At 42.3% G+C, this 20,795-nt stretch overlaps 1 protein-coding gene across 1 annotated transcript in view; it reads left to right on the forward strand.

Moving 5' to 3' along the window:
* The window catches only part of Rfwd3 (ring finger and WD repeat domain 3), a 36,036-nt gene extending 15,646 nt beyond the window's left edge, over positions 1-20,390 (forward strand). The window contains exons 5-13 of the mRNA XM_008822973.2: positions 259-441; positions 524-615; positions 6,455-6,569; positions 6,930-7,158; positions 9,835-9,985; positions 13,169-13,345; positions 15,593-15,807; positions 16,592-16,803; positions 18,211-20,390. Coding sequence (XP_008821195.1) covers positions 259-441; positions 524-615; positions 6,455-6,569; positions 6,930-7,158; positions 9,835-9,985; positions 13,169-13,345; positions 15,593-15,807; positions 16,592-16,803; positions 18,211-18,354 — 1,518 coding nt within the window. The 3' untranslated portion in view covers positions 18,355-20,390. The remainder of the gene's footprint in view (positions 1-258; positions 442-523; positions 616-6,454; positions 6,570-6,929; positions 7,159-9,834; positions 9,986-13,168; positions 13,346-15,592; positions 15,808-16,591; positions 16,804-18,210) is intronic.
* Positions 20,391-20,795: the final 405 nt, after the last annotated feature.

The raw sequence follows: 20,795 nt of genomic DNA on the forward strand, positions 1-20,795 counted from the left end.
GTTTACCCTCTCTTTAGAACAGCCTGTGTCTTAACAGATGCCCTTGTAGGATGGAGTATTTCATTTCTCTTTAGTACTTCCCTGCAGAATAGACTGTTTTATATGGGAGGAAATTGCTACACAAGTGTTAGAATTTTTTTGCAACTTTTCTATTATGTTCTGATCACTTTGATGCATTTTTATTTGGTAGTTGCACACTCTTTTCAAGGCTGATTTTGCATTTTCTGACTTGAATGCATTCCAACTTTTATTCAACAGTCTACTCAGAAGCCTGACATTCTACCTTCTGTAGATGATGAAGAAGGGGAAATTTGCACAATATGCTTGGAACAGTGGACCAGTGCTGGGGACCATCGACCTTCAGCTTTACGCTGTGGACACATCTTTGGATATAAATGCATTTCACAGTGGCTCAAAGGACAAGTACGAAAATGTCCTCAGGTAAGGACCATAAGTAAGGGCTCAACATACTAAGTCCAAACTCCTAGAACCAACACTGATTGTGTCTCATTGGACCCTTTAGTGCAACAAGAAAGCCAAGCACAGCGACATTGTTGTCCTTTATACCCGAACCCTGAAAGCTGTGGACACTTGTGAACAAGAGCGCATAAAAAGGTAGGTGAAATTGTTTAACAGGTCAAGGCATTTGCTACTAAGCCTGTTGACCTGAGCTCTATCCTGAGACCTACATGGTGGAAGGAGAGAACTGACTCCCACAAGTTACGTTCTCACCTTATACACGTGCTAGCACATGAGTATTTGCACACACCGTAAATGTAATAAGCTGGGCGTGGTGGCGCACGCCTTTATAATCCCAGCACTCGGGAGGCAGAGGCAGGCAGATCTTTGTAAATTCAAGGCCAGACTGGTCTACATAGTGAGTTCCAGGACAGCCGGGGCTACAGGGAGACCCTGTCTCAAAAAGACCAAAATAAATAAATAAATGTAATAAAAGAAAAAAGGTACATGAAAATCTGTCTGTCTAGAAAGAATCCCTTTGGTTTTTTTAGGTACATCTGATAAGGAAGTATGAATCTACTTTTGCTGTGTATAGGGTTTTGCTTACTTATGATTTGGGATCTCTGAAGATCACTGACATTTATTTCATAATATTACACAATATGTAAGGCCAGGAGTAGTGACTCACGCTTTAATTCCAGCACTCCAGAAGCAGGGCCATGAGGATTTTTCTGAGTTTGAAACTAGCCTAGTCTGTGTAGGCTAAATCAGCCACATCTATATAGAGAGACAGACCCTGTCTTTAAGTATGAGTGCTGGGATTAAAGATGTGTGCTATCGGGCTGGAGAGCTGGCTCAGTGGTTAAGAACACTGTTCTTACAGAAGACCCAGGTTCGAATCCCAGCACCCATATGGCAGCTAACAACTGTCCATAACTCCAGTTCCAAAGGTTCCGACAGCCTCTTCTGTCCTCTGTGGGCATTGCATGACACATGTGCACTTACCTACATGCAGGCAATGCACACATATACATAAAATGAAAATAAATAATTTTTTTTTTTTTTTTGGTCTTTTTGAGACAGGGTCTCCCTGTAGCCCTAGCTGGCCTGGAACTCACAGAGATCCGCCTGCCTCTGCCTCCTAGGTGGTGGGACTACAGGTGTGCGCCACCATGCCTAACTAAAATAAATAAAATATTTTTAAAAAAATAAAGATGTGTGCCATCATGCCCAGCCACATTGTTTAAACATTACTAATTCTTTAATCACATCCCTCTACTCCTTCCAGATTCACCCTCACCTCCCTAACCCTCAGCAACCTAGTATCTTTTTTTATAAAAATAAAAATAAATAGCTCATGGTGTCCAATTTGTGCTGCCTTTGTACTCTTTAGTGTGGTCATCTACTGGAATGTGGTGACCTACCAAAGGCCACACCCTTAAAGAAAACTGGCTTTCCCTCCCCTCAAGGAGTGGGGGATCCTGAGCTCCTCCCTCCATGTCAGGATGTTGACTGGTTGGATGTTATGCAGGCAGCCATAGCTGCCATGAGTGTGGAGATCCTGTCACTGCAGAAGACACTGTTGTGGGTTCATTCCCCTTCCATGAGTGTGGGGATCCTGTCATGCAGAAGACACTGTTGTGGGTTCAGTCCTCCCCAACTTCTTGATTCTTTCCACCCCATCTTCTGCAGTAGTCCCTGAACCTTGGGGAGGGGATATGATACAATATTCTGTTTGTGGCTGAGCACACCACTAACACTCTCTACTTTTGACCAGTTGAGTTTCTGCTTTTACACCATCCACTTCGCTAAGAAACTTTTTATTTATTTATTTTAATATTTTATTTATTATTTTTATTTTATGTGTATGAGTGTACTGCCTGCATTTATGTGAGTGCACCCGTGTCGTGCAATGCCGCAGAGGTCAGAAGAGAGCTTCAGATTTCCCTGGAATTAGAGTTAAGGACGGTTTGTAGCCACCATATGGGTGCTGGGAATTGAACCTGGGTCCTCTGTAAGAGCAGTCAGTGCTTTCAACTGCTAAGCCATCTCTCCAGCCCCGAAATTTTTCTAATAAGGTCTAGCAGCTGTAGTAATCTATGGTTATAGAGAGGCACTTTTTAAAGACTCTCTGTAGCCCTGGCTAGCCTAGAACTTGCTGTGTAGACCTGGTAGACCCCTACTGGCTCACAGAGATCCTCTTCTTCCTCCTGAGGGCTGGGAATTAAAGGCATGCACCACCACACCGGCCCTAAGAGAGGCACATTTCTTTGGGGGGGGGGGGTCCTATGACCCCAGCTGGCCTGGAACTCGCTATGTAAACCAGACTAGCCACCCTCTGCTTTCCAAGTTCTGGGGTTAAAGGCATGTGTCACTGAGCTTCCTTACAGTAGCTCTCTGCACAGAAGATTCACAAGTGAAGTTTGCACATGCATTGCATACAAAAAATTAGTTTTATAAATTCTGTGTACTTCCTAGTGATATCACTTAAAATGTAGTTTAAGAACATGACACATGGGGCTGGAGAGATGGCTCAGAGGTTAAGAACACTGGTTGTTCTCGCAGAAGACCCGGGTTCAACTCCTTCATAAGATGAGCCAAAGTGCTTTCTCAAATTCTCATTAGGTATTTGGTCATAGCAATGAGAAAAGTAGATGTGTAACACAAATACATAGTTGTTCTATTCTAGGCAAGAATAGGTGTAAAGAAAGGATGAATGTGGGCTAGAGAGATGATAGTTAAGATCACATACTACTCTGCACAGGACCCAAGTTTGATTCCTAGTACCCACATCCCACTTTTAACTCCAGCTCCAGGGGATCTGACACCTCTGGCCGCCTCAGGCACCTGCACTCATGTGCATATACACACTAGACTTACTTATTTTTTTTTTTTAGTGTGTATGCATGTATTTCCTGTGTGTAGGTAAGTGCACCCATGTCGTGCAATGCCCCAGAGGACAGAAGAGGCTGTCGGATCCCCTGGAACTGGAGTTACAGACAGTTGTTAGCTGCCATGTGGATGCTGGGATTTGAACCCGGGTCTTCTGCAAGAACAACCAGTGTTCTTAACCGATGAGCCATGTCTCCAGCCCCCCCACACACAATTTTTAAAAATAAAGCCTTTTTTTTAAATATATGCAAAAACTAGCCAAGTGTGCTGGCCCAGGCCTTTAATCCCAGCACCCAGAAAGCAGAGGCAAGTGGATCTCTGTGAGTTCAAGGCCAGCCTGGTGTACATAGCTAGTTCCAGGTCAGCTGGGGCTACAGGGACCAAAAAAATACATATATAGTGTATGCAAAAATTTATTCCATTAAAGTTGATTTGCATGGTTAATCTAGGCCAACTAGATTAATTGATTAAGCCTATGGCATATCCATGTGGTAGCATATAAGACACTAAAAATTGTTGAAGTGCACAAATGTCACATGGAAACATTACTGTGACTACATTTCTGTAAACTGAAAAAAAGAATTATCTGTAACCTCTGCTCTTGGGAGACAGAGGCAGGAGGATTTCAAGTTTAGGTTAGCTTGGACTAGCAGTGAAACCTTGTCTTACAAAATGATAAAAATTAGTAATTAAGGGGCTGGAGAGATGGCTCAATGGTTAAGAGCACTGACTGCTCTTGCAGAGGACCTGGGTTCAATTCCCAGCACCAACATGGTGTCTACAAACCATCCTTAACTCCAGTTCAAGGGGACTCTGAAGCCCTCTTCTGACCTCCACGGCATTGCACGACACAGGTGCACTCACATACATGCAGACAATGCATTCATATACATAAAATAAAAATAATATTTTTTAAAAAATTAGTAATTAAAATCCTTGTTGCCCGGTATGATGGCACACGCCTTTGATCCTAGCACTTGGGAGGCAAAGGCAAGTAGCTCTCTGAGATCAAGACCAGCCTGGCCTACATAGTAAGTTTCAGGCCAGTTGGATACAGGGAGACCCTGTCTCAAAACAAATAAGAAAACCCTTTTCCCTTTTGTTCAAAAGCCAAATTAAAGCTAGGGATGTAGCTCAGTGCTAGGGTGCTTGCCTCACACGTTCAAAGCCCAGATTTTATCCAGAGCACCACCATAAAATAAAGGCGAAAAATAGTCGGTGTGGCTATCAGTGGATTGTGAGATTTAAAAGCAATTTGTTTACTATAACCTCCTTAAGGAAAAGTACAAGAATTTCAAGATGCTAATAAATAGAAACTAATGAACACCTTTGTGCCCCAAGTTTATCAAATGTTAACATTTTTCTTTATTTGCTTCGGGTGGCCTTTCTAAATGAAATCAGTCCTTATCAAGCATGTGATAAATATCTATTTCTAGCTAATCAGGAGGTAGGAGTGGGAGGATCACTTGAGTGCTTGAGTTTGAGATCACTCTGGGCAACATAGTGAGGCCCCTGTAAGAATTTGGGGGTAGTTTTTGTTTATTTTTTAGACAGTCTGTCTAAATTAACCAGGTTGGCCTTGAACTCTGTAACCCAGCAGGCCTTTTAATTTATGATCTTTCTGCTTCAGCCTCCCAAACAGCTGAAATTACAGGCCTGTACTACCAGGCCTAGCCTATGTGAGTTTTTATTTTTATGCAGTATCAATCTTGTGATTGCCTCTACTACTTTAAGATTATAAACATGTAGCTTCTAGAGTGCTTTGAAGGTTTTGTCAAACTGACTCTTAACTATCTGAAATCTGATTTCTTGGATTATCAAAAGCTATAGCATAATTTATAAAAATATGTTCATTTGAGCTGGATGTGGTGGCACACGCCTTCAATCCCAGCACTCAGGAGGCAGAGGCAGGTGGATCTCTGTGAGTTCAAGGCCAGCTGGGACTACAGGGACACCCTGTCTCAAAAAGACAAAAAAAAAATGTTCATTTTGCACAAAATTTTCATTCCTACCTCTGTCTTGAATTGATTATTTTCTCCTTGATCTGGTTTTGGTTTTGTTTGCTACAGGGTCTCATATAGCCCAAGCTGACCACAAACTCCATTGAGTTAGTCTCACTCTTCCTACAGCCCAAGTAGAACTTTTACTTATTTTTATTTTATGTGTATGAGTGTTTGATCTGCATGTATGTAAGTGCACACGTGTCTTACAAAGCCTGCAGAGGCCAGAAGACGGTGGCTGATCCCCTGAACAGGAGTTATAGGCAGTTGTTAGATGCCATGTGGGTGCTGGGAATCGAACCCAGGTCCTCTGGAAGAGCAGCCAGTCCTCTTAACTGCTAAGCCATCTCTGCATCTCCCCAAATATAACTATTAATTTTCATCTTTTTTTTCTTTCCCATTGCAGTGGAGTAGAATTCTGTTCTTTTCATATTTCATATTTTGAAGTTTTTTTAGATACATACAAATTTAGGGCATGTATTATTCTTTGTATTCATGCTTTTTGTTCTAATTGATTTTTGTTAGCATTTGCTTGATGTGAACTTTTTTTTAAATCTTTTTGTTGTTTGTTATTTGTTTGTGAAACAGGATCTCGCTATGTAGCCTTGGCTGACGTAGATCTTATAAAGCTCCTCCTGCCTCCACCTCCCAAGTGCTGGGGTTAAAGGTGTATACCACCATGCCTGGCAACATTCTAATTGTTTTTAACTTTTTAAGCCTTTTTAGTTTCATTATTTAATTCACTTTCAGTATTTAATTTGCATATTTCATGACAACCCAACAGTTCAGGAAGTTATTTTCTTTTACTCCAAACAGTTATTTATAACTTGCCTTAGTTCAGGCAGTGAGTTGGTTCTTTCCCTCATTTTGGCTGTGTTGTTTTTATTCCACATTCTCTTGTAGAAGTCAAATGTTTGACTACCTTTGCTTACTTTTACACTGAAGCCCAGTTCAGCCCTGCATGCTACTGTGTTTTAGACTGGAAAGATCTTTTTATTCTTTCTTCTGCCAAGCGAAGTGTGTGTATCACAGTATGAACTTACACTGGAAAGTCTTTGGTAGCTTTCCTAATAACCTACCTGCTCTTGATTTTCCCCTTGTAGGGACTTATTGAAGGAGCAAAGGCTCAGGAAGAAGGCTGAGTTGGAATCTGCACAGTGCCGACTTCGACTTCAGGTCCTTACTGATGAATGCACTAAGCTTAGTAGCCATGTCCAGGTGAGTACTTCAACGAACTTTGAGAATCAGAATTGGAGCAGAGGGCAGTTTAAGAGGAATCTAAATGTTGCTGAGGTTTATTTCAAATGATTAAGGCATTTTCCCAAAACACACACTTTATGATGAATTCTATGAGTGCTCCAGACAATGCAACCATTAAAGACTTTTGTACTCCACTATATGATAATTCTGTGCTCTCTTTATTTCAGTTGCTTACTGAAATACTCTGAAAACAGTTCTTAAAGTTTCATGACAACATTTTCATGTAATGAACAAGAACTTTTTATTGGGTAAAGAAATCATTCTTGAGGTGACCATCAAATAAAAAGGTTTTCATTTATAAAGTCTTTTTCATTATAGGATTTGGAAACCCTTATTATGCAACATCGGGATCAAGTTATGCGGCATTGCAAGAGCTCCCAAGCACTTCGCAGGAAATGCTTACCCTCCAGCCAGAGCCAGCGTAAATACAACTTCCAAAAGACCTTCATAGTCTCTCAGACAGGAAACTGCCGAATCATGGCATACTCTGATGGTTTGAGCTGCCTGGTGGTATCACAGCCTTCTCCTCAGGCTTCCTTCCTTCCAGGTAAACAATTAGAACGTCAGTTTTCATGTTCATTATTAGACAGTACTCATTCATTTTCTTTTCTTTTTTTTTTTTTCTTTTTTTTTTTTTTTAATTTTGAGACAGGGTCTCCCTGTAGCCGCAGCTGGTCTGCCTGGATTTGCTATGGAGACCAGGCTGGCCTCTGCCTCCCAAATGCTGCCTCTGCCTCCCAAATGCTGGGATTAAAGGTGGGTACCAGCACGCCCAGCTCTGTAGGAATAACTTGTACAATATGGACATAATCTGGGCAAAAGACTAGAATCTAGAACTCAGTAATCATGAACACTGACAGCAGTCCATCATCTCAGTTTTTTCTGTCAGCTCCCTAGTTAATGCAAGTACTTCAGGGTGCTGCAGAGATGTCGTTCATAGCTGGGTTTACTGGCACACACCTGCAGTCCCACTTTCAGGAGGCTGCAGCAGAAGTATAAGGCTAGCTTGGCCTATAGAGTGAGACTCTGTCTCAACAACAGATAGAAACGTGTCTTTTAGCTACAAGCAGTACTCTAGTCACTGCGCAGCCCACTGCCTTCTTGTAAGGTACTAAACTATTCTTTTTAAAAAATCTATCTTTCTTGGGGCTGGAGAGATGGCTCAGTGGTTAAGAATACTGGTTGTTCTTACAGAAGACCCAGGTTCAAATCCCAGTACCCACATGGTAGCTAACAACTGTCTGTAACTCCAGTTCCAGGGGATCCAGTGGCCTCTTCTGTCCTCTGTGGGCATTGTATGACATGGGTGCACTTACATACATGCAGGCAATGCACTCATACGCATAAAATAAAAATAACAAATTTTTTTTCTTTTAAATCTGTCTTTCTTGACTTTTACCTTCATTCTATAAATTTGTTTACCAAGAGGGTAGAAATACTAATAATCATGTTAGTATGAGAAAGGAGGTACCGAGAAGTATGCTTGATTGCTATAATTCAAGAAGTACATCACTCCCTATATGTCTCATTTACCTAACAGATTCATTTATAAGGTTTTACAAAACTATCCCAGTGGCCAATTCACACTTTATAGAATGTAGTATTTTCAGTAGTATTCACACACCCTCTTCTAGATTCTGAGCATCCACACTCACATGTACATACCAACACATGGACACATAATGTAACAAAATTTTTTTTTTAAATGTTTGTGGGCTGTGCATGGTGGCACACGCCTTTAATCCCAGCACTCAGGAGGCAGAGGCAGGCAGATCTCTGTGAGTTCTAGACCAGATGGGGCTACAGGGAGACCCTGTCTCAAAGATCTCTCCCCCCCCCGCAAAAAAATGTGTGTGGGCTAGAGAGATGGTTTAGAGATTAAAAACCCATATTGCTCTTTCATGACCTGAGTTCAGTTCCCAGCAACCATATCGGCAGCTCACAAACACTTGTAACTCCAGCTCCAGGGATCCAATGCTTCTGGTCTCTGTGGGCACCTGTGCTTACATACACAGACATGTATAAACTGGAGAAGTGACTCAGCTATTAGGAATACTGGCTGCTTTTTGTAGAGGACCATCATGGTGGCTAAAACCATCCCTGACTCCAGTTTGAGAGAGTACAACTCAGTAGACATTACACTCATGTAGGCAAAACATGCACATAAAATAAAAATAGATAAATTTAGCCAGGCGTGGTAGCACACACCTTTAATTGCAGCACCAGGGAGGCAGAGGCAGGCCGATCTCTGTGAGTTCAAGGCCAGCCTGGTCTACATAGTGAGTTCCAGGCCCGCTGGGGCTACAGGGAGACCCTGCCTCAACCCTCTCCCCAAAAAACAAAAACAAACTTTCCTTTCTATGAGACTCTGACCTTTCCACCCCAGACTCTGGAATTGCAGGCTATATGTTGCCATGCTCAGCTGTTTGAACAACTTTTTTTATTATTCCATTTTATGAGTGTTTTGCTTCCATGTATGTAAGTGCACCTGTGTATGCAATGCCCATGGAGACCAGAGGGCTGTCAGATCCCTGGAACTGGAGCTAAGAATGGTTTTAAGCTACAATGTAGGTGCTGGGACCCAAACCCAGGTCCTTTGCAAGAGCAGCCAGTGCTCTCAATTGCTGAGCCACACCTTTCTCAACAACTTTATTGAAATTTGTCATAAATTAAATTGTACTTATTAAAAGTAGAATTTATTAGCTTTGATACTTTGAAACCATCAGTACAGTAAAGATATAATGAACTATACCTATCATAGAGTTTTCTTACCACCTTTATAATCCCTTCCACCTATCCTTCTATTCCCCCACAGGCCACCACTGATAACACTTTTTGTCACTGTTGGTTTGCATTTTCTAGTATTTTATATAAATGGCATCATATGGCATATGCCTTTTTTGTCTCACTTTCAAGCATTTTTTTTTAAATACTGATCCATATTTCTGTGTAAATTTGTTTTACTACTGGATAGTAGGTCTATGTATATACAGATTTGTTTATTCCTTGATCTGTTGGTGGATATTTGAAGTGGACTTTACTTTTTGTTTTTCTTGTTCCTTTGTTTGCTTGAGGCGAGATCTCCCTGTTGCCCCAGCTTGCCTGGAACTCAGTGACTAGTCTCCAACTCAGAAATCCACCTGCCTCTGAATCCTGAATAACAGGTGGTGGGCCATTACACCTGGCTTCTGATATGAAGTGTTTTAACTCTCTTCTTTTATAGGCTTTGGTGTTAAGATGTTGAGTACTGCCAACATGAAAAGTAGCCAGTACATTCCTATGCATGGTAAGCAGATTCGTGGATTGACTTTCAGCAGTTGGTCCAAAGGCTTGCTGCTCTCTGCTTCCCTAGACAACACTGTTAAACTGACCAGGTGAGTGAGTCAAGGACATTGGACCTGGGCTGCTCCACTGTGTATTGAATCAGTGTTCCTACTATGCCTTTAGTTAGTTCTCTTAACTGGTCTGAGTCATTGTCTCTTTTTTAAAAGTGTATATAAGCCAGGGATGCTGGTACAGTGCCTTTAATCTCAGCACTCAGGAGGCAGAGGCAGGCAGGTATCAGTGACATCAAAACCATTCTGGTCTACATAGCAAGTACCAGACAGCTGGTATAAAACAAACAAAAGACAGAGAGAAATACTCTGTAGATTTTGGAATGACAGTATGGAAGCATACCCCAAAATTGTCATGACAGCTTAGAACTGCTTATTCCAAGTCTATTGCCTGGATTAGTACTATAAACCAGACTGAATGTGATCCATGCTTTTTAGAACTGACTTCCTACTAAATTTCTGCTTTAAAATAGAGACATTCTAGCTGGGTGTGGTGGCACCTGCCTTAAGTCCCAGCACTCGGGAGGCAGAGGCTGGTGACTCTTTGGGAGATCAAGGCAAGCTGGGGGTATAGGGAGGCCCTGTCTCAAAAAGACCAAAAGTACGGGGGGACATATCCTGAAGTGCTATCAGGCCTGAGAAGCCTTTTGACTCTCGGAAAAATTCTTCAGAATGTCGGGTGTGGTGGCACCTGCCTTTAATCCTAGCACTTGGGAGGAAGAGGCAGGCAGATCTTTGGGAAGCCAGCCTGGTCTACAAAAGTGAGGTTCCAGGCCAGCTTGGGCTATAGGGAGACCCTGCAAAAAAAAAAAAATGCTTCAGAGGGCCTGGAGAGATGGGGCTCAACAGTTAAGAGCACTGGCTGCTCTTGCAGATAACCTGGGTTTGAATCCCAGCACCCACAAGGTAGCTAACAGCTGTCTATAACTCCAGTTCCAAGGGAATCTGATGCCCTCTTCTGACCTCCATGGGCATTGAACATGGGTGCATTCACATGCGTGTAAGCAATACACATACACATAAAATAAAATAAAAAATTTTTTAATAACATGATTGGAAGAAGCATTTCATTACAGCTTTAACATATTCAGTAACAATTTCCAGAACAAGGATACATCTCTTCCAAAAGTGGCTGTAAATTTTTAGGTTCACAGTTGAATTAATACATTATACAATATTGAACTCACTATAAACTCTGTAACACATAAAACTGAATGAGTTTTTAGCCTTTCAAGAAGATCTCCATTTCATTTTAAAATATGCTGTTTCCTACATTTTTAAAAATATTTTATTATTTTATGTATATTTGTATATTGTCTGCATGTACGTGAGTGCACCCGTGTCGAGCAATGCTGCAGAGGTTAGGAGAGGGCTTCAAATTCCCATGGAACTGGGGTTAAAGAACAGTTCATAGTCACCAAGTGGGTGCTGGGAATTGAACCCAGGTCCTCTGCAAGAGCAGTCAGTGCGCTTAACTGTCGAGCCATCTCTTCAGCCCCCTGTTGCCTACATTGTTAATGCTACTAATGCTTAGATGTTTGCACATGTGTCTTTAATCTCTGTGTATCTGATTATTACTAGTCACAGTCAGTTACACTTGGCTCCTTGGCACCTGAGTATGGATATAAAGTCATCAGGTAGATTTCACTGGTAATGTTTATCACCTCTACTAATTAACATGAAGTAAATTTTTATGCTTCCTCCTCAATACGTTTTTTTTAAATTTGTTTTTTTTTGTATGTATATCATACAGAACATCCCACACAATCTTATTCATCTATATACCCACTTCCCAAATGGCACCGCCCCGTAGCCTCCCTAAAATTTTAAGACTGCATTTCATGGCAGGCCTAGAGAGGTGGCTCAAGTTAAGAGCACTCAGTCCTCTTGCAGACGACACAGTTTGGGTTCCAGCACCCTTGGTGGCACAGGCTTTTAATCCCAGCACTCTGGAGGCAGTCAGGCAGATATCTCTGCATTCAGGGCCAACAAGAGCTACATAGTGAATCTCTGTCTCAAAAAGAAAAAGAGACAGGAAGAACTAGAGATAGCTCAGTGATAGAGTGCTTGCCTAGCATTAGTAGGCTCTGGGTTCATCTCCAGCACTCCAAAAATTGTGAGGAGCAGATGTTACAAAGTGGTGTTAATGGGCTAAAGAGGTGGTTCCCTGGGAGCTCTCACTGCTCTTGCAGAGGACCCAGGTTCGGTTCCTAGCACCTACATGATGGCTAACAATTATCTGTAACTCCAGCTCCAGGGTAGTGGGGATAGGAGGGATGAGAACAGGACCTAAAATGCCTGGCTTCCATAGGCTTAATTTGTTTTGCGGGGGGGTTTTTGTGGTGTTTTTTGTCTTTTTGAGACAGGGTCTCCCTGTAGCCCCGGCTGTCCTGGAATTCACTATGTAAACCAGGCTGGCCTTGAACTCACAGAGATCCACCTGCCTCTGCCTCCCAAGTGCTGGGACTACAGGCATGCACCACCACGCCTGGCTCATGGGCTTAATTTAAAAATAAAAGATTAAAATTATATATACGTGTGTGTGTGTGTGTGTGTGTAACCAGACTTGGTGGTGCACACCTTTAATCCCAGCACTAGAGAGGCAGAGGTAGTTGATCTCTGGGATCAAGGTCAGCCTGGTCTATATAGGGAGTTCTAAGCTAGCTGAGGCTTCAAGGAAACTCTGTCTCAAGGTAAAACAAAAAACCCGAAGTGTTAATAATGGCTACCGCTGGATGATTGGATTATAATTTAATCTTGCATTTCCTTATATGTTTCTTGTTTTCCTGTATTGCCAACTGCCTTTGTGGTAGTTAACTGTGGAGGAGACTAGGGAATATATCTTGTATGTGTTTTAACTTACTCGTTTACTTCATTATAGCTCAAGAATAAACCTGCAGGCCCCAAAACAGGAGTGTTTTGGGTTTGAGAACTGTGAAATTTCTAGAGGAAACTTGAAATCCTGATAGTTTGGGTTTGTAGATACGTTCTCAGTAAGGATTACTAATTTTTTTTTTTTTTTGTCTTTTTTTGAGACAGGGTCTCCTTGTAGCCCCAGCTGTCCTGGGACTCACTGTGTAGACCAGGCTGGCCTCAAACTCAAGATCCGCCTGCCTCTGCCTCCCAAGTGTTGGGATTAAAGGCGTGTGCCACCACGCCCAGCAGGATTACTGATTTTTAAATAGTAATATTTGTCTCTGTCATGTATTTGTTTTTCCACAGTCTAGAAACAAATACTGTGGTTCAGACTTACAATACTGGACGTCCTGTCTGGAGCTGTTGCTGGTGTCTTGATGAAAACAATTACATCTATGCTGGACTGGCTAATGGTTCAATTCTGATATATGACCTGCGAAACACAAGTGCTTATGTACAGGAGTTAGTGCCTCAGAAAGCCAGGTATGGAGCAACTCATGTTTTCATGTTGGTAACAGCTTTCTTTTAGATTTGCTATATTAATTCTCCCCTCAGAGTGTATCCACAATTGGGACTCATTTTTGCAGAAGTTAGTTCTCTAAGATCTGATGCTGTCTCACTTCAGAATTAATAGAATTTGTATTCACGATATTTCACATGGTAGCAAAGCTGTGGTATCATATATAGCCAGGTTCATAGTCAGAGATCATCCAACATGGCAAAAATAGTCATCTTTGCTCATAACCCAGCTATCCTACATATTTTCTATTGCTTAATGCTATGCTAAAATAGTATGCCCAAAGACCACTTAGGGGAGGTCCAAAGAGTTTGATTTCATCTTAGAAATCCCAGATCACAGTCCAACATCTGGGGAATTCAGTGCAGGAACTTGAGGCAAGAAGCTGGAAGCAGGAGCTAAAGCAGAGGCACAGAGGACATGCTCACTGGCTTGTTTCTCTGGCCTGTGTTTAGCCTGTTTTCTATTTATTTATTTATTTATTTTTTGGTCTTTTTGAGACAGGGTCTCCATGTAGACCAGGCTGGCCTTGAACTCACAGAGATCCCGCCTGCCTCTGCCTCCCAAGTGTTGGGATTAAAGGCATGCACCACCATTCCCGGGTTAATTTATTTTTATATATGTATTATCTGCATGTGTATAAGTACTCCTGTGTCATGTAGTGCCCTCAAAGGTCAGAAGACAGCATCAAGTCCCCTAGAACTGGAATTAGGGACAGTTGTTGGCTGCCATGTGGGTGCTAGGACTCAAACCTGGATCCTCTGCAACAACAGTGCTCTTAACTGCTGAGCCATCTCTCTAGCCCTAACCTGCTTTCTAATACAACCTAGGACCACTTGCCCAGGGGCAGTTAAGTTTCTTGGCCTGTTAAATACAATTAATACGGACTTGTTTTAATAGCTACGTAGCTAGCAAACAAACGAGATGAATAATGGAAACCTTAACATGAAATTATTTAACTTAATCCAAAGTTTTGTTTATGTTTTGGTGGTGATGTAGATTGAACTCAGGGCCTTGGGCATACAAGTCAAGCATTCTACCACTGAGCTATATCCCCAGCTCCTAACTTAATCCAAAACTAAAACGACTTAGTCCTATACTGTACTCCTGTTATTTAATATCCAGCTATGGAATAGGGAAGTTTGTAAAGTCCACTCCAGTTCTAAGGGTGAATGGCCACCGGCAGCACTGGCTCCCTTTTAAGAATGCAGTGAGTACCATGTGGACTATCTAGAAATGTGTAAAGATCTCAGAAGGGAAGAGGTCTGTGACCTGGCCAAAATTAAAAGTATCTTAAGAAAAAATTCTCATTTACAGTTTCAGAATGTATTAAAGGGAAAAGGATGCTCTACACATCTGTATGTCACTAATAAGTTTTCACGAAAGCCTAGGCTCAGCACTCTTGGTTTGTTTTTTTCCTTTTGGATGGGTCATGGAATTATGCTTTAATTGTCCACAAGCCTGAAGATGATTGACATGACATTGTGACACGGAAAGTGAAATAAAAGTAGGGCTAGTGAGGTGGCTCAGAGAGTAAAGCCACTTGCCTTAAGCTTGGCAACTTGAGTTCAATCTCTGGAACCCATGTAAAAGTGTAAGGATAGAACTAACTTCCACAGAGTTGTCCTCTAGCCTCTACATTTGGGCTATAGCACACATGTGCTCTCCCGTACACTACCCCACCCCCTACGTGCACACACACACTTTTGTTGCTGTTGTTGTTGTTGTTGTTGTTGTTGTTGTTGTTGTTGAAACAGGGTCCCCCGTGCTGGGATTTAAAGGCTTGTGCTACCCCTCCTGGCTTACAACAATTTTTTTTTTTTTTTTTTTTTTTTAATTTTAGGGTATGAGTGTATTGCCTACATGTAAGTGCACCCATGTCATGTAGTGCCCTCAGAAGTCAGAAGAAGGCGTCGAATTCCCTCGAACTGGAGTGATGGACAGTTGTTAGCCACCATGTGGGTACTGAGAATCGAACCTGGGTCCTCTGCAAGAGCAGTCAGTGCTCTTAACCACTGAGCCATCTATCAGTCAGTGTATGTCTTCTCTATCCCTAGAGAGATGGCTGTTAGTTTTTAGAGGATGTGGAAGATATTTACTGTGTTTACTCTTCTGAAGAGATGAGAATGTGGTCCAGGTCTCCTGATAGTGAGCTTCAGAGCAGCCCAAGTGTTGATTTGGAATGTACAGCAGTATCCTTTCTTTACCTACAGATGTCCCCTGGTATCCCTGTCATATATACCCAGAGCTGCCTTGGCTGCATTTCCTTATGGTGGGGTGCTGGCTGGAACCTTGGAGAATGCCTCCTTTTGGGAGCTGAAAACAGACTTAAGTCATTCACCCCATGTGCTACCCTTGGAGCCAGGTGGCTTTATAGACTTTCAGACAGAGAGCAGCACTCGACACTGTCTTGTGACTTACAGGCCTGGTAAGTGCTGAAGTCCTGGGGGACCTGCTACTTGGGAGAGTAGGGGGAATTATTGTAGAGGGGAGAGGAGAATTTGACCTCCCATTTGGGTGGCTCTAGTAAGCCCCTCAGAGGCTAATTAGGCTGTGTTCCAACTCTTGCTACTACAGTGAAGATGATGGCTCCCATTTCCTCCATTGAGCCTCTCTCTCTGCCCTATATTTAACAACTGAAACAAATTCTGCCATATACTTTTGGAAGTGAATTAGCTACTCTAGGATTCTCTGTATCTAAAAACAGTAATAGAATAACCAGGGCCTATTCACCCTCATATCACTTTCATATCTTTTCATCTGTCCCTCATTTCACCTGTCCATGAAAAAGACCCATATGAAAGTAGCCCAGTATGGGCCTAGTGTGGTGGTACACCTTTACACTTTAATCCCAGCAGAGCCATGAGTTCCAGGTTTCCATGAGTTCTAGGCCAGTCAGGGCTACATAGCAATACCCTGTCTCAAACAAAAATTCCCCAGGAGGTCTCATAGGATACAGTGATTTTACAAAACAAATAGTGCATTTTCAGAGTTGTTTCTCTGAAGGGAAAACCTATTATAGATAACTTCCTTCATCCTAGCCTAGGATTCTAAATTTCATTGGTGCTTTGTTAACTGTGTTTGCTTTATAGTTACTGTGGTTTAATGTATTTACCTTTTCTAACTAAGTACACTGTCTGAGTTTCCAGTACTTAATTTCTTTTGTATTGTACCATCTCCATGCACTGACTTTTTTTTTTTTTCTCTAATAGATAAAAACCATAGTACCATGCGAAGTGTGCTATTAGAGATGTCCTACAAAATGGATGATTCAGGAGAGCCAGTCTGTTACTGCAATCCTGTGCAAACATTCTTTGGAGGACCTAGTTGCAAACTATTGACCAAGAGTGCCATTTTTCAAAGCCCAGAGAATGATGGCAAGATTTTAGTGTGCACTGGGGATGAAGCATCAAAGTCAGCCTTGGTGAGCCTATTATTTTTATTTTGTGTTCTTTAAAAAAATAGTTTGCTGGGCATGATGGCGCACGCCTTTAATCCCAGCACTTGAGAGGCAGAGGCAGGCGGATCTCTGTGTTTGCGAGGCCAGCCTGGTCTACATAGCGAGTTCCAGATCAGCTGGGGCTACAGGGAGACCCTGTCTCAAAAGGACAAAAAAAACAAACAAACAAACAAAAAGGTTTGTTGGCTAAAAGTCAAAATGTCCTTGGGCCTCTTAGCAACATACTCTGTTCCAGAGCTCTTATCTAATCCCTAAAAGATTTTAGGGTTACCACTTGGTCGGGGGGTGGGTAGAGTAAGGAAAAGTCCCCCCCCCAAAAAAAAATACACAAAATTGTCAGGAAAGTGATGAGGAGATATAGAAGGAGTTGGAGATGAGGGAGTGGGCATGCATTTGATCAAAACACCTTATATGTATGTATGAAATTCTCTTTTTTTTTTTTTTGTCTTTTTGAGACAGGGTCTCCTTGTAGCCCTAGCTGGCCTGGAACGCCCCATGTAGACCAGGCTGGCCTTGAACTCACAGAGATCTACCTGCCTCTGCCTCCCAAGTGTTGAGATTAAAGGTGTGTGCCACCACACTGGGCCAATAAATTATTTTTTTAAGTGGATGACTCCTGAGGTGAAACATAAGTTTCTCCTCTTGCCTCTATACACACATGTACATATAATATCTACACATAAATAATACTAAATTTTATTACCAGGCCGATGGGTATAGCTCAGTGGCAGAATTTTGCCTGGCATCTATGAGGCCCTGGATTTGATCACAGCACTGCAGAAAAAAGGTGGGGGGTGGCTGGAGAGATGTCTTAACAGTTAAGAGCACTGGCTATTCTCACCAAGGACCTGGGTTTGGTTCCCAGCACCCACATGGCAGCTAACAGTCATCTGTATCTCCATTCCCAGGCAATCTGACCTCTGCAGGCATCGACTTACATAGGTGTGCTTTAAGCAGGCAAAACACACACATAAAGTAAAATTTTTTTAGTGCCAGGCATGGTGGCACATGCCTTTAACCCCAGCACTCAGGAAGCAGAGGCAGGTGGATCTCTGTAAGTTCAAGGCCAGCTGGAGCTACAGGGAAACCTCGTCTCAAAAACACCAAAAAAAGATGGATAGCAGGCCCAGAGAAATGGTTCAGTATGTGAGAATGCAAACTTGCTATGAGGCTGGGGATGGTAGCATACACCTTTAATCCCAGCATTTTGGAGGCAGAGGTAGACCAGTGGGTCGGCCATCTTGGTCTACATAGTGAGTTCCACAGCTCTCTGTAACTCAGCTTGCTTTTCAGGCCGACTTACACGTGTGTTGGCTTAATACAGTGTTAAGATTACTAACTACTAACCTCTGTCTCTGCTTGTTTTTTAAGTTGTGGAATGCTGACAGTGGCACATTGCTCCAGAACCTGATGACTGATCAGCCCATCTTGGACATCTGCCCATTTGAAGTGAACCAGAACAGCTATTTGGCCACCTTAACTGAGAAGACTGTCCATATTTATAAATGGGAGTAACTATGGTATTGAGACCTTTCAGACATTCTGCTGGTTAATGTTAAGTGTTGTTTTCCTGCACTTAGCAACCCTGAGCAAGATCCTGTTTTTTACCTATAGGCTGGAGTTGGATCATGGTTCATCTGAATTAGTGTAATTCTAGGACGCTAGGTCACTGAAACACTACAGATTGTATATCTGCTATGCCCATCAAAAGAATGCCTTTGTGAATCTTGCCTTGGAAATCTTAAGTTCTGCAGAATCTTACAGCCCTCTCCACCATCACTTAGGATATGAGGATCCAGCAAGCATTTGAGGGGCTGTGATAGCCAACCAGTCTTGTTGGTTGGGCAGATTGATTTGAAAGTGATACATGAAGGCTTATCTGGCTTGGACACAACAAGCATGTGGAAGAGTCTTCCATTGAACACATGAGGGCACTGTAATACCTTATGTAGAGTTCATCTTCTGGGCTTGAGTGCTTAAAACGTTTTGATGTCTGTGTTTCTGTCTCTGTCTCCCCTCTCCTTCTCCCCCTTTGTCCCCCCTCACACACTTGCATGCACACATACCCCAGGTGTCTGGTAGTGTGCATGTGGTATCTTGTGGCAACAACAGTTGTTTCAGGTGTACATGCTAGAATGTGGGCAAGTCTAGTGGTGCAAGTGACTGATAAGCTAGCTATTTGTAGAGCAGTAGGAAATGCTGAGTGTATCAATCAAGTTCAGTGCATTGTGAGAGCTAAGGAAAAAGACCAGTTGTTTGAGCAATAGGGAAAGACTGATTTTGTGTGTGTGTGTGTTTGTTTGGAGACAGGGTGTCAACTATGCAGCACTCCCTGGCTTCCCCAAGTACAAATGTTTGATTCCAAGTTCCTATGATTTACCTCCTTAATTTTTCTGAAAGTATTATGAGTAAAGTGGTTATTCTTGGGAAGGTAGTGGTTGGAGACCTTTGGATGACAGGGAGACACTTACAAACTTCCATTCCAGTCCTGAATTATCCAACATTTGAAGGTGTGTTTCTCAATAAAGGGCTCAAGTTGTATTTGTCTACTTAGCCATAGGCCACTCCACTAACCCACAGCCCACAGTAGGATGTCTCAAGGTGTAGACAGCATGACTGTTTGTTTTCAAATGTCGACAAATTTTTGGCCTTTTTATAAAACTTCTCTTCTGGCCTACCAAACTCTTGAGTTGTTTCTGGAATCTTCTTATGTGCAAAGAATTGTTAACGTAAATTTCCACAAGAGTTCCAAGTTATAGCTGTTCTTTTTATTGGAACCTTCTATTTGAAGATTTTAAGAATGATTTCAAGCTTAGCATAGTAACACACACCTTTAATTCCAGCATTTGGGAGACAGAGGCAGATGGATCCCTGTGAGTTTGAGGCCAACTTGATCTACATAGGGAGTCCTAGGACAGCCAGGGCTACATTGTGGGCAGTAGCAGCAGGGGTGGGGGTAGCTTTCAAAATGCCAGCTTCCACAGCATGAGGAAAAGCACTTTTTTCCAGAAGAGGTTCTTTTGATAATTTGGTGATTGAGGGTAGCTGCCCAGACCAGTAGCCTGTAGTTTCTGTAGCAGAATGGGATTTAAAGTAAGAAGACAAAGCTCATGTAACATGAGATAGCCACTGAGAGAATGAGGGTGTCAGGTTGGGGTAGGGCAGGGTTAGGATTTGACTTGCCTTGAAGAGCATTTAAATAAGGCAGATTGATTCTCCCAAGAGTAGGAGTAAGGGGACTTGCAGCCGACCACAGAAGGTGGGTGAGTAGCAAGTCTCTCCAGTTCTTTCATGTCTACAATAACTTTGGGTTGGAAGGAAGAGGCACCAGGATTGGAATCAAACCCAGAGCCTTGCACATGCTGTTTGCTCTATCACTGAGCTACATTCACAGCTTAAATATGTACATTTAGGAAGCAGATTCACATGATGGGCTGATTTCTATAAAGAAAAACTTGCTTTAGTCCCTACCCCCACCCTACCTGTAAGAAATTTCATCTGCATACCCAGGTTCTAGTCTTCTGAGCAGCAGCAAGGTCTGGTTTTTAAAAACTTCATTGTACATATCCTTGGACCTACTTTTAAAATAGGGTGATGGGATTTCTAAATAATTGTAGTATTTCAGTGTTCATTTTAATGTTAATAAAGAATTTGCCATGTGTAACAGCAGCCCCTGATGTCTTATGTTTCTGTCTCCTACAAGCAGGAATATGCCTGCATCTTGGGAAGAGGGGTATAATCCTACCCCGGTAGATTTTCCATTTCATACAGTACTGGATCTGAGTTAAAACAGGATGGTTCCTAGAGCTGAAGTAAACATTTATTTTACTGTATTATACTGTCTTTTTTAGTCTCCTATCTCATGTAGCCCAGACTAGACTTGAACTCTGTTTAGGCATGGAACGCTGGCCTTGCACTGGGATTCTAGTCCTGCACCACTGCCCAGCATAGATAAC

Source organism: Nannospalax galili, unplaced genomic scaffold (genome assembly GCF_000622305.1).
Source record: "Nannospalax galili isolate Female #2095 unplaced genomic scaffold, S.galili_v1.0 scaffold568, whole genome shotgun sequence".
NCBI lineage: Eukaryota > Metazoa > Chordata > Mammalia > Rodentia > Spalacidae > Nannospalax > Nannospalax galili.